The following is a 14,730-nucleotide window of genomic DNA, read 5'->3' as shown; positions in this document are numbered from 1 at the left end:
ACCCTGGTGACAGTTTCAGGAAATCAGGCGAGATGGGCACCCATAGAGCTGCTTTCAATGCTGCTGCTCTAATTACAGGCCTGGCTTCGGATAATGGTGCCAATGCCAGCGTACCTGGCACTGATGCCCTATCCTCTCTCTAGCTCATTTGTACCTCTCCCAGTCTCTGTATCATTTTCCTCTTCCAAAAGCCCTGCTGGCTTTTAACCACGCAAAGTGGTGTTTATAGAGAGAGCCAGCAGCACAAATGGTCTTTAGACTTATCAGATTTTAAGGCACTGCAGTTTGTGATAGAACATAATGATGACAGCCTCCTTCCAAAGAGCGCAGGAGACAAGCGTACCCCAGATGGCCCAGCCAGAGACCCCACTGGTGAAATCATAACAGCCTCAGGTGCCACACAAACCACCCACACTGGGTTACAAACATTCTCCTGATGGAACTTTTACTAGACAAAAGATGAGTCTCTTTTTCTTGGTGGGTTAATTGCTTTGTTTTGTTGTTTAGCTTACAAACAAAGGATAAAATGCTCAAGTTAATAATATTTTTTGACATCAATTTTAGGCCCAAATATTGAGAAATCAGTGAAGGATTTGCAACGCTGCACCGTTTCTCTAACTAGATATCGCGTCATGATCAAGGAAGAAGTGGATAGTTCCGTGAAGAAGATCAAAGCTGCCTTTGCTGAATTACACAACTGGTGAGTGATTCAACGTAGGAACTATAAATTTGTGATGCTTGAGCTGTTCCAACAGGTAAAAGTATCAGATGGAAAACGTTGTTTATTTAATACATAAACATCACAGAATAACTCTCCAGCAGATTTTGTTAAGCCCTGCAGGCAGTAGCATGTATCTTGGAAATAAAAAAGAAGATAAAGTATTTGAATAAAAAGAAACCTGATAGACATAATTCACTGGAGTTTGAAGTTGGCCCAAAACTATATGAATGATGTAAAACAAAACCTCAACAAAGAATAAAACCTCAAAAAATAATATTTTTGACAAATCCCTGGAAGGCTAATGTCATGAATACTACTAGGAAAACAAAATATTTTCCAGCACTATAATTATAAAATAAGAAGAATTCCCTTAATGAAATTCAGAAACATCTCACATAAGCTTAGCGACAGAATCCCATTCTTGGGTATCTTTAAGACTAGAATTTAAACATGGTGCATCAATATGGTTTTGGTCCTGCCTTGCCCTTCCTTGCTACTGATTTTGATGGAAAATGTTTGAACTCTGTATATTTGCTCATGTCCACAATTGAAATGATATATCTGTTAATAAAGGTTTAGTTATTAACAGTAGAAAAATGTTCTCAGCATATCAGTTAGGTCTCTTTCAGTTTGGAGTGGCAGAAATCAAGTCACAGAAGTTAAAGACAAAAGAGAATTTATTGGCTAATATACATGAAAATTTCAGAAGGTTTCTTCAGACAAATTTGGCTCTAAATCCTCATTATGTTATCACGACTCGATCTGTCTCACCCTCTCTCCTTCCTCTCTCCTGGTGTCTCCCACAGTCTCCTAGCTCTGTCCATTCTTGGCTTTTTTCTTACGCACCATCTCTCTTCATGGTAGCAAAGATGACCCCCTCACAGCTGCCAGATTACATAATCCTTAGCCCTCTGATGATCTGAGAGAGGGCCTCATCTGAAATAGTGAAAGTCCAAAGGCTGGCACATATCCACCATGCCCAAGCTCATGTAACATGTTCTCTGTATCTGATTGGCCTCCCGTGATTCTAGAATTTGATCACTTCTTCTGCATGCTTTTCCTATTCCAGGTCCTTGCTTTGACATTGAAAGCAGAAACTATGGAGTTGTGTAAAACTAATAATTAAGCTTAATACTAATCTAAAATGCATGAATTTTAAACCATCTGCTATGTATCATATAAGATCCTAAGGGTGCAGAAGACACTAGGAACTTGAAAGAAAACTTTCTCCTTCAGTTATCATTCAGCCTCTCAGAGGCCCTCTGAGGGGAGGATTCATCTACCTCCCCCCAACCCCAGTCATGGCATCTGGATGTCAACGAAAGTCTTCTCTGTTTGATCGTATTATAACCTAACCAGTTGTTCAAAGCAACCCCAAGAATATGTTTGAGTACTTAGAGAAATTAAAGATGCTATACGAATGAAAATTGTTATTACTATTATTTTATAGTTTTATAACTTTCCAATCTATCTTTAGGTAAGTTACCTTAACACTTAGAAGTACACCCAGCTTCCAGGGCTGTTCTCTAGAGCCAGGGTCTGCAGACTTTATGGGGCCAACTAGTAACTATCCTAAGCATTATGGCCTTAAGGTCTCTATGCAGCTACCCAGCTCTGCTGTTGCTGCTCAAAGGCAGCCCTAGATAATCAAAAAGGCTATGGGCCAGATTTGGCTCATGAGGGTCATTGTTTGTCAACCCCTGTCTAGAGGCATTAGTTAGCTGTTCAGAGAAGACCACTCTGTCTTACTCTTTAGTGTGGCCTTTTAGAATAAACTCTTCCTCTGAGCCGTCTGTGTGATACCTTCCATCTGAGTGACTCATACACTAATTGACAAAGTGTAGCAATGCCCTCAAATTACCTCTGTCTTCTCCAGCTGCTCTGAGTACTTCTTATTTTATTTTATTTCTTAGTAAAATGAACATCACATGGGTCATGAGACATCTTGAGATTTATAACAGATTCTGTGAGAGTTTTACTCCTCAAGAGCTGAAAGCGTGGGGCCAGGAAAGTCAACACCCAAGGAAATTGTATATTTTTTCTCTGCTTGTAATTCATGTTGTGTTTTAAACTGATGGAAAGAATCACTTCTGAATGAGCACTGCCAAGTAGTACTGCTGTTTAAAAGCCACCTACTTAACAAAATGGCACTTTTTCTGCAAACCAAAGAAGACATTTAGATCAACCATTTTGGTATGCCATTGCTATAAATTGAGTAAACAGCAGCACTTATTTTCTGATCTAATCCTTAATAAAAATGATCCCACAATAATTGCATAAGTGTTAACTTAAAAATAAACCCAAAGTGCTCTTTAAAATCAACTATGCATGCCTGCCAAACAGAAAAACCTTGCCTCTGTTCCAAATGAGCTTGCAGCCCAGCAAACATGGTGACGTACTTGAATAAAGCCTCCCTCTTGTTTTCTAAGAGGAAGAAAATGAATTTTAGGGATTGTGGTGCTCTTGAAATATCAGGTCACAAAATTGAAGATGGCAGCTTAGAAATTTTTGTTAATGAAATTTTCCTATTGATGGTGAAATCCTGCATTCTAAGCATTAGAGAAAACTTTGAGTGAACTGTAGGTGTATTAGAATGTACCCATTTTAATGCAGTTGTAGCCTCAGGTTTACATCATGAGGCATATCTAGACTTGGAGGACATGGGATAAGTCCTCTGGAGATTTCCAGAAAGAGTGCCAGTTCTGAAAGAGATGTCACTGCATATGGTGCACAAGCGACATAGATGTATACCTTCCATTTCCAGTTCCTCTTCTCCTCTCCTTGCTTTGGGCCACCCAGTTATCCCAACCACGAAGTACTCAACAAGCATTTCGTGTAGTTTAGAACTAGAATCTCAGGTCAGAAATTCTAAATATTCACTTTGCTACCAAAAAGTGCCAGCATAAGGACCTGAGTCCTGCTTGACTAAATTCCCTGAAAAGTACTGCTGGAATTCATGAGAGTGATGATTTTGAGAGGCTGGGAGCAAGCTGTTGTTTGCACATCCTCAATACCAAGCAAGCACACATCAAGGTAGAATGAACGAAATGATCTCTCTTCCAACCGGGCTGTGAAGAATACTTTGTTCAGTACAGTTATTGAAGAAAACCACTAAGTAGCTAAAATGTAAAATCAAAGTTGGCATTTAAGCAGGATACAGTTACGTAGGCTGCATGACCATAACAGAGCATTCTCATTTTCCCAGAAAGAATTAGGGATTTGCGAGGGGAATAAAGATGACACAGTGCTCTCACAGTGCATCTCACAGTGCATCTTAACAGAGAATAAATTTTGCGACATGAGCATCTGCGTGAAAAGTCACATCAGGAACTAACATGAAACAGCTGGTTTCTTTTCTGTATGCTTGGCCTCCTACCACAACTGGAAAATATTCATCCTTTGGAATCATAGCTGCCAGATTTAATTGCTTTATATGCAAACTAGTCTAGCTTCTCATCACAAATCTGTGTGTGTGTGTCCAAGTTGATTGTGAAGGCTTAAAATGAGCAATAAAACATTAAATTCAAAAAAACATTGAGGAAGGAGAATAATACTTGATAGTTCCGCCATATGCTGGGGGGAAAAGTATTCCAAAATAGAGCTGTAAAAATTCTGTTAGGTGCTGTTGTCAATTTAACATCTAATTAAAAGCACTCTAAGAAAATGGAAGACAGTAATAAGCCAATGGGGTAGCGTGTGTGCTGGGCGTGGGGAGGCATAAAGAGGCTGCAGAGAACGGGGGCTGGAGGGAGCAGTCCTTTTAGGCAGCTTTGTTTTCCAAGAGGAAAGGGAAATCTGTGAAAGCGTGTATTCTGTACCAGTGGGCCAGAAATGTTCCTATACTTTGTGTTTCTTTTTTCCCGAAGCAATGCCAAGACTGGCCCAAGCAGAATTTGAAAGTAGGTCAGGAGTCTCAGCTCCCCGAACCCTGAGCCCTGGCCCACTTCCCCTTCCTCTGCCAATTTTCCTGCATCTTAGAGTTTCCTCCTTCCCAACAGACAGGGTGAACCTCCTGCTGCCCCCTACAAGCCAGGGCTCCTCACCTCAATCAAGATAGGTGTTTATAGTGGTGTCTCCATATCCCTTTTCTCTTTTTTTTAAACTATGGAAACTCAATTATCTTATGTAACTACTAAACTCATCCCTATGATAACCATGTATCCTCCCTCTCAAAGTGACATATTTGCATACTGACAAATGCTCTGTTGAGACTCTCTCCCCCAGCCAAAAGACTAACTCTAAAAGTGAGAATGTAGCAGGGCAAGGTGGCACCCACCTGTAATCCTAGCACTTTGGGAGGCTGAGGCAGGAGTTTGAGACCAATCTGGGCAACACAGCGAGACCCTGTCTCTACAAAAAGAAAAAAAAAATCAGCTAGGTGTGATGGTTCGTCTGTAGTTCCAGCTACTCGGGAGGCTGAGAGGTGGGAGGATCACTGGAGTCTAGGAAGTCAAGGCTGTGGTGAGCCAAGATCGTGCCACTGCACTCCAGCTTGGGCAACAGAGTGAGACCCTGCCTCAAAAAATAATTAACAATAAAATAAAAGCGGGACTTTTAGACAGAAGAAAAAGCTATTTTGAAATAAGTTTTATCTTTCTCATCCCTCAAATCCTTCTCATCTGTTACTGAAGCCCTATTGATAGCCAAACAAAATCACACAGAGATTATCAATGTGGTCAACAGGTGGCCCCATATACAAACCAGATGTCACCATTGACACTTTAAATATTGTGCACTTTTCCTAGATGTGATCTTGAGGTCTCCCATATGGGAAGTTGCCAGTGGCACTGCTGAGCATCAGAACCACGTATGTAACCGTATGTCCCATATTCCCAGTTTGCTCTCCTTGGATACCCAGATAATTTTAAATTGTTGAAACATATGTCCTTGAAGCCCCTTTAGTTTGAGTCCAAGTAGGACCGTCACATTTGCAGATTTTTCAGAGCTGATTCTTGCCATGTTGTTTTTTTTTTCCCTGCCCATATTCTCCAAATTTTAGCTGCTTTCGTGTGATTCCTGGCTTTCCAAACAATGATAAACCCTGGCTTTTCTGTGTCCTTTGGGTTTTTTATGTGTTCTCTTTGTGAACAACTTAACATTAAAAGATGATGCCTATATATTAATATCTACTTCTTTCCATACCAAAGTATATGTGTGTACACTGTAAATAAAAACTCTTAGAGCTTTATAGTCCTCCCTTGCCTAAGTGCCACCCCCAGAGATACTGATTGTACCAGGCTTTTAAAAACAACATGCCGGGCATGGTGGCTCATGCCTGTAATCCCAGCACTTTGGGAGGCCGAGGCAGGTGGATCACCTGAGGTCAGGGGTTCAAGACCAGCCTGGCCAACATGGTGAAACCCCATCTCCACTAAAAATACAAAAAAATTAGCCAAGCAAGGTGGCGTACACCTATAATCCAAGCTACTCAGAAGGCTGAGGCAGGAGAACCACTTGAACCTGGGAGGTGGAGGTTGCAGTGAGCCCAGATCGCTCCACTGCACTCCAGCCTGGGCAACACAGTGAGACTCCCTCAAAAACAACAACAACAACAACAACAACAACAAATGGGCCAGGCACAGTGGCTCATGCCTGCAATCCCAACACCTTGGAAGGTCGAGGCAGGAGGATTGCTTGAGCCCAGGAGTTCGAGACCAGCCTAGACAACATGGAGAGACCCCATCTCTACAATTTTTTGATTAGCTGGGCATAGTGGTGTGTGCCTGTGGTCCCAGCTACTCAGGAGGCTGAGGTGGGAGGATCGCTTAAGCCCAGGAATTCAAGACTGCTGTGAGCCATGTTTATGCCACTGCACTCCAGCCTAGGTGACAGAGTGAGACCCTGTCTCAATAAGAACCAAAAACAGATAATTCTCTTGGCATCTGTGGTTGAAAACTGCTGGTTGAGAGTCTTGCAAAGGGAGTGATATGTCCAGGGCCACAGCAGTCGTTCTCAATGGGACGATTTTGCCCCCAGGAGACCATTGATTTGGAAATATTTTTGGTTGTCACAGCCACAGGGAGAGAGTGCCGCTGGCATCTATTAGGTAGAGGCTAGGGATGCTGCTGACCGTCTCTCCCACCTCTCCTGTAACAAAGAATTACCTGGCCCAAAATGTCTGTAGTGCTGGGAAAGCCTGGGTGAGAGGAAAATGAGAGGAAGAGTGCCTCATTCGTCCTGCCACCTCGGTTCTGCTGGAGCTCCTTGAGCGAAGGATGGAGACTCTTCCCTTTGAAACACTCCTGATCATCTGTCTGCCCCCAGTTGCCCTCCTAAGCCACCACTGGAGATATGAAAGAGGGACTTTCCAATCACATACCCAAAGAAACATACTATATTTGTCTTCTCATTTCATATCAGTGCAGCAGGAAATATTTTTTCCATAGTGCCTGAAACGTAAACCCTCTCACTACACATTTTAAAGGTCAAATTACATTTTTGTCTCCTTGAGATCAGAAAAACAATTATACTGAAGTGTAGAAAATTGAAGGCTTTGCTTTATCGTCTGTTTTTCATTATAGAATTCTACTCAGTCCTTAGAAGAAAATGGAAAAATTAAGAACCGAAGGTTGTAGCTAATGATAGGCAGTCAGTTTCATTAGCCATCCTGTTTCTACCTGAGTCTTTTTCTCATTTTGCAATAAAACCAAATATCGCATTGGGAACCAGGATTAGGATGAAGATCTGAGACATGTAAAGATAAATACAGTAAGGAATTGTTCCATTAAATGTCTTCTTGGAGGTTATTCTTCTTCTTTGACTTCAGCCAGGCAGCAATATTACTTGGTGTTTCTGGCATACCTGGCATATATCCAACTACTCCGATGCCAGTGACATACCCAGGTGTGCCAGCCGTTATGCTCTTTAAGCCAAATGAACAGAAGGTCTTTTACATATCTTACGGTGCCGTAGTGGTTGAACAAATACTTATTGGCCATTTCATTACTCTGTTTTAATTAGGAGATCACTGGAATTGTGGCATTATATATACTTTAACAGGTAAGCATGGGAAAAATATGTATTAGGCGAAACAGGTCCTAGAATCAGATCTGTGTCACAGAATAGATGCTGTGACAACAAGCAAATTTGGATTTTGAGTTCAGTCACAGGGAAGATGTTGATATAAGCATGAGGGATGAGTAAAGATTCCATTGTTAAAGCAGTGTGGCTGAAATATTGATAGTAAACACTCCTAGTGTACACTGAGAGTATCTGGGGTAGTATAGTGTAGTTGTACTGTAATAAGATGATGCTTTTCTCTGTGCCGTTCAACAAGGCATGTTTATGATAGGATTACCAGTAGGAAAGTTGCCTTTAGGAGCCTTTTCAGCCACTTAGCATTGTTATGTAATAATTTTTAAAAGCTTTCAATTCCCTGTTTAATTATCAGGAATGTGTTAAACAATTACTAAATTTTGCCAGTTCCTTAGATTAAACAAGTAGTGAAGACAAAAATCAAGAGCTTGGTCAGCTAGAGCAATATAGGGAGACCTCATCTCTACAAAAAATTTTAAAAGTACCCAGATGTGGTGGTACAGTCCTGTAGTCCCAGCTACTCAGGAGGCTGAGGTGGGAGGATCTTGAGTCCCCAGGTTGAGGCTGTGAGATAAGCCGCGATCACGCCATTATACTCCAGGCTGGGCGACAGAGAAAGACCCTGTCTCAAAAACAAACAAATGGGTGGGCATGGTGGCCCACACCTGTAATCCCAGCACTTTGGGAGGCTGAAGCAGGTAGAACTCTTGAGGTCAGGAATTCGAGACCATCCTGGCCAACATGGCTAAACCCTGTCTCTACTAAAAATACAAAAATTAGCCCGGTGTGGTGGCACATGCCTGCAATCCCAGCTACTCAGGAAGCTGAGGCAGGAGAATCACTTGAACCTGGGAGGCAGAGGTCGCAATGAGCTGAGATCATGCCACCACACTCCAGCCTGGGTGACAGAACAAGACACTGTCTAAACAACAAAAACAAACAAAACAACAACAACAACAAAATCATAAGAGTTCAGTGTGTTTTTGGTTTTGTTTTTAATAAAATCAAGTGTTTGAATTGTGTTTTTTAATGTTTTGTTTTAAAAGACATTTAATAAAAGGGCTCTATCTCTTTCTGCTCTGGAAATGAATACAATCCTTGCATTGATCAAAATCTATACAAAACGGACTTTCTGACTAATCCCTTTCCTTGTCATTAAGTAGTTTTTCTAAGTGTTCACCTGCTTGTGACTTGCACAAAGCACCATAGAAAGAAAATTAAACTTTTTTCTCCCCACCCCCAATATTCAATATTATGCCAGAAGTTAAAGAAACAGAGAGTATAGGGATGGACATTTACTTGCAAGGAACACCAAGAGACAATAATGGAAGAGGCTAATAAATATATTTATGCCTCAAGAGAGCCATATGTATGGTTTCCGTTGCTGTCTAGCTGACAAGTTGCCCAAAATGACTCCTTTTCCTCGCTCTGCACCAGTCCAATAAACCGAAAAAAGCTCCAGGATCTATTCTGAAATTGTGAAAAGGGAAAATACCCATATAACATGGAGAAACTCAAGGTTCCCATGACTTTGTGACTAAGGCAAGTCCCTGTAGTGCAGTATATTTCAAATCTTGCCTCGTTTGTGAATATGTGTCTTTCTAAATAGGTGTAGCTCACTCTTTGGAGGTGAAAGCTTCTCTTTTCCTATTTTCTTTCCTCAGTGAGGTTTTCCTCTGCAATAGATGTTTCCCCAGGGCCTTTGCAAGGACTGAGTGAATCAGTTGACATGAAGGAAGAGCAGGTTGATAAATACAAAAAGTACTGAACTGGCCTTTTCAGTTTAGGTATAGTCCCCAGGAAACCAGCATAAATAGCACCTCTTATTAATAGCCTTCCTGAGCTACATGTGTGGATTACCTCCATACGTTATGTCAGTCACACACTTGGCACTGGCAGTCAGCTCTGCTGGCACTGCAGCCTTCTTTGCAGAATAAAGGCCCGCAATAAGAGCTGGAAGACAAGAAATTGGTTCTAATTTCAGCCTGAAATCGGAAAAGATTTCTGAATCTTTTCAGCAGATGAAAGCTTACCAATCGACCAGCCCGAGAATGTACTTCTGAAAAGGAATTGTTTGTTTTCATCATAAAATAGAAAAATAAAGAGGAAATAAGCAAGTTGTTCTATCTACACATTCCCATAGGATACTAGAGTATGGTCTTTTAAAAAATATATATGCAATATAGTCTTTTTCACTAGAAAAAAGAAGATGAATTTGTTCTTATATCTTAGTATAAATACAAAATACATTATAATACTAAAAAGTGAGTCCTAAATTACAATTTCAGAATGCATCTTGGAGCTTATTTCTGTTTTTTGGACTGGTACAGTGAGACTAAGGAGTTATTTTGGGCAGTTTGTCAGCTAAGTCAGCAACAAATCATATAGAAAGGCTGTACATGAAGCCAATAAAATAGAATTCCTTATATGTATACTACATGCTGCTTCTAGTGACTATAAACTGTTGATTCTTACCAGGCCATATTCTAATAAAAGACACATTTTCCAAGGTTTATTAACCACTTAATTAGGAGGCACGGGATGTGGAGTTAGATAGAATAAGGTTTAAATCTCATCTCTACATATTCTAGCTCTGAACCTGGTTGAGTTTTTTTAACTCCTTCTCAGCTACAAAGCAGGAGTACTGTTATCACTTTCTAGGGGTTTTGTGAAAATTCATATGTAAGTAATGTATCTGTCACATCATTCTAGAAAATCACTAGCCTGGCCCTTAAGAGATGTTCAGTTAAGGTTGATTCTCTTCCAGAGTAGCATTTGGGAAATTTCTTTTCCTCTACACTAAGACACTGGCAATAAGTTATCCCTTCCAAATTTCTGTTTATTTAGCATGCAGTGGATTCCAGCTATGGGATAGGAATAGTTCATCACCACTTCTACTTTTTATTACTTGATGAAGAGAGAGGTAAGGCAAAGGGACACCCACTTCTGAATGTCACAGTTGCCACCAAAACAGCTCCCTCCCCTTCCCCTTTCTTGTCTTGCCATGCCTTCTCTACCTCTCTCTTCCCCTTTCTTCATTCATCCACTTAATGGATAGATGAATGTGTGTCAAGCCACTACTTTTCAAACATTTGAGTGCACGAGGAGCATCAGGGCCCCATTTCCAGATATTCTGATTCTGTGGATGTTGGGTGGCACCCAAGAATCTTCCACTCAATGAGTGTAGTGAGTACAAATGTAGGTGGTCTGCAGACCACACTTGAAGGAGCACTTCTAGAAAGACTGAGGGATAAAGACAGTCTTTTTCCTAAAAAAAAGCCCATGTACTAGTGGCTGCAGATGTAAACAAGCTGGAATGGAGCTGGGGGAAGGGAAAATCAACTCTACCTGGCTCATTAAGAAAGGTTCCATTGCAGAGGTGACCTTTGAGCAGGATCTTGAAGGAAGACTAGAAATTTGCCAGATGGAGAAGGAAGAAACAAGATTCCATGCAGAAGAAGCAACACAAAGAACTAGAGGCAAGAAAGAACATAGTGTGCTCAGGGAGAAGTACCCTCCTTCCATCAATAATGATGGTCTCGGCTGGGCACGGTGGCTCACACCTGTTATTCCAGCACTTTGGGAGGCCAAGGTGGGAGGATTGCTTGAGGCCAGGAGTTCGAGACCAACCTGGACAACATGGAAAAACCCTGTCTCTACCAAAAATTACAAAAATTAGCTGGGTGTGGTGGTGTAGATCTGCGGTCCCAGCTACTCCACAGGCTGAGGTAGAAGGATCACCTGAGCCCAGGAGGCGGAGTTTGCAGTGAGCCAGCATCACACCCACACTGCTGCACTCCAACCTGGGCAACAGAGCCAGACCCTGTCTCAAAAAAAAAAATAATAAAACTAATGATGATGGTCTCACTCCATCAATAAATGAATTTTAAGCACATCCCTCTCAAATCAGAAAGTTCATTTATAAATTATACATGTGTACTACTGTTAATCTGTATACTAAAGATGAGGAAAGCCTACTTAGAATAACAAGTGAGTACATAAAATTTAATATTGTATTCATGCTCCACTTTGGAAGCCTGGACTAGGGTAGGGCCTTACCATGGGCAGTAACAGCATCTGCGATTGTGGGGAAGAGCCTTCTAGGCCAAAAACAAGAAGAGTCCCTCCCCTCCCCTTTCCACATGAGAGCCTGTGTGGAGGCCAGGAGCAGAGGAGGCTAGGCCTGGCTGCCTTGGGTTGAAAGTGGGCCAGCATTTCTGGCACTTCTTGTACTATATCAGTTTCTTCCAGTTTCTGTTCCTGTTATTTATGTTCAGCAACCATGATGGCATCTACATAAATGCCCTTCCGCTTGCCCCCACAGTTTTCTTTTTTTTTTTTGGAAGGAAATACAACAGTGATCAGAGTGGTTGGCTCTATTTTGTGCTTGAGACAAAGAGGCATTTTGCTTTATTTTGTTTTATTTTGAAATTTGTTTCATTTTTTCCTGCTTTCTAATATTTTCCAGTTTTTTAGTAGAGATGGGGTTTCACCATGTTGGCCAGGCTGGTCTTGAACTCCTGACCTGAGGTGATCTGCCTGCCTCGCCCTCCCAAAGTGCTGGGATTATAGGCGTGAGCCACTGCGCCTGGCAGATGTAACTTTAAAAGGGGAAGTGGAGGAGTCAGCATTTTTATAGTCAAAGACACTGAAATACTTGAGTCAAGTTACTTTCCCTGAATGGTGACCTCCATGAAAAGAAACTGAACTAATAAGTAATTAGCAAAGATAAAAATTTCTATTGTTCATCAAAGTCATATATACAGTTTCTAAACAGAGGAATATAGATTTTTCAGTTGAACATTTAATGTTGTTCATTAAATCCCATAGGATTTCCATACTATGGGATTATGCTATTGTCATTTAAAAAAATCCAATAAGAAAAAGAAATCCCTGTGTATTTTTTAATTAATTATGTCCTTTTTGAAGAACTCCAAGATATTATTAATGTTGAGAGTTAGTCCTTATACTAAATCTGTGTCTCATTCCAGAAATGCACCTCAGAGAGTATGATGAACAATTTATTAACCATGATTTCAAATCATTGTGTGATTCCAACATAAAATACGCAGACTAAACAATATTAACACATTGTATTGACTCTCATAAAAGTAGTAGAAATAAAATGTCAACCTGATTGGCAATTGAGTATATATAGTCATTGATGTTCATTGACAGTCAGATGGATTTTGACTTTGCTTTGTATGTTGAGTGTGGTTCATGCTTGAGGCACCCCCACTGTATTTTCCGGATGGGCGTGATTAGTAGGCAGCCTTTCAAAGGGTTGTGTGCTAACCCCAGTCTACATGCTGTGGACATGTATGCAGGGTTTTATATGTTTACCAAATAGCACTGTTAAATCCAATAAATCTTTAGAAGGACCAATTTGTCACCAGTGCTGCATTTCGAAAAAAAAAATCTATTATTATTTTCCAGTTTTGAAAAGAATTCAGGTTGTTATAAAACCTAAATGCAAATATATACAGAGTGGAAGGTGACAGACCCGGGAATTCCAGCAGTGTAACAATAAACAACAACAAATAGCCAAGGACTTGGTAATGTGCTCAGGGTTAAATAAGAGTCAGTGGAAGTGGAGAGGTGCATGGGACAGACAGACATTTCTGGGGTAGACTTCCGAGGATGTAACCATGTGGGAAGTGAAGGAAGCGGAGCCATGGACACTGGGTGAGGGATGACACCAGTAACCAGCATAGAGGGTACAGGAGAGAGGACAGGATGGGGAGCAGAACAGCAAGGAAGAGCCGGGAATTGGCAGTGTGCAGGAGTGTGAGTGCCCTTTACAGTTAGGGCTGCCAGGCCTCCTGACCCTGGGAATAAAGAACCATACAGTCTTGCTGCATTTGTGGCTGTCAAGCCAGGGAAGAATCTTTGTTGACAGCTGCAACAGTTGAGAAATTGGTGAGCTGAAACCCCTGACTAGCTTTGCCCTGGGCCCAGTAATTACTGGTAATACTTGGGGAGTTGGACTAGAAATGGTACTCATGGGAACAGTACATGAGGCCTTAAATGTATAAAGGAAGTTTTCCTGCCTTGCAACTAGTGGGCAAAATTTAAGGGAAGGAACACAGATGCTAAGTGCTAGCTAGTACGGGGCAACTGTAGCTTCCCAGCTCAAGGCCCACGTGGTGGTCAGTGGACACTACTAGGCTATCAGCCCAGCTGACATCCCTCTCAGGGGATGTTAGAACTGTTGGTCACAGTTCTTATTCATTTGCATTAAGAAGAAGCAGAGCCCACAGTGGAGAGAGATGTTTTTGTACCACTCTTTTCTTTTTAGTGAAAGAAATGGACATTCTTTATGCAGGGAAGCCTGGCTGTAGGGCTTATCAGCCTTTGGCATGCTTTATGCTATTTTGTAGAGGCCAGGAAGTCTGAAATATTCATTAGCATTCATAGCATCCTTTCTCTCCAGCAGTTCCCACCTTCTCTTTCTACTGCATGCTCCTCCTGCTGGGCCTGCCTCCCTCCCCATGCTCCCATCCTGCAATTGTCGGCTTGGCAGATGATGAGTTAAGGAAGCTCCAGCTGAAGTACTTTCCCCACAAGAAGGTTGTGCAGCAAAATTGTCTGGGATCAGATGGTCCCCCACAATTCCTCTCACTCTAGTCTCCCTGAGGCAAATGCATGGAAGATGGAATGTGGCCTGGTTTTAACTCTTTAACATCTAACTCTGGCTGTTGTTACAGATTGAGTTCTTCACCTCCCCTTTGAAATTCTGCTTTCATTCCTCAGTATCTACCAGCAGGGTCTGCTCTCCAGCTCATCAACCACATTGATGGTCCTGTGGCTGCCTCTCTGTGGTGGCATCTTTATTTTTGAAGAACACTGGGCCTGACATGACTCACCCAAGCTTCCAAATGAATCAGTTTTGTCACTCAATGCCTCCATCTCCAAATTTAAAGAGGCTTTCTGATTCTTTTCATTATTGTTATTGTCAGTCCTCTATAGAAAGG

The 14,730-nt window shown here is 41.5% G+C and overlaps 1 protein-coding gene across 7 annotated transcripts in view; it reads left to right on the top strand.

Annotated features, from left to right (window-relative positions):
- Window positions 1-14,730, top strand: part of SPATS2L (spermatogenesis associated serine rich 2 like) — a 174,492-nt gene that overhangs the window by 135,828 nt on the left and 23,934 nt on the right. For all 7 annotated transcript variants that reach the window (XM_032755034.2, XM_032755032.2, XM_032755033.2 and 4 more), the window contains one exon: window positions 565-700. In XM_032755034.2, coding sequence (XP_032610925.1) covers window positions 565-700 — 136 coding nt within the window. The remainder of the gene's footprint in view (window positions 1-564; window positions 701-14,730) is intronic.

Source organism: Hylobates moloch, unplaced genomic scaffold (genome assembly GCF_009828535.3).
Source record: "Hylobates moloch isolate HMO894 unplaced genomic scaffold, HMol_V3 SCAFFOLD_1, whole genome shotgun sequence".
NCBI lineage: Eukaryota > Metazoa > Chordata > Mammalia > Primates > Hylobatidae > Hylobates > Hylobates moloch.
This window is presented reverse-complemented; position numbering and strand designations above follow the sequence as displayed.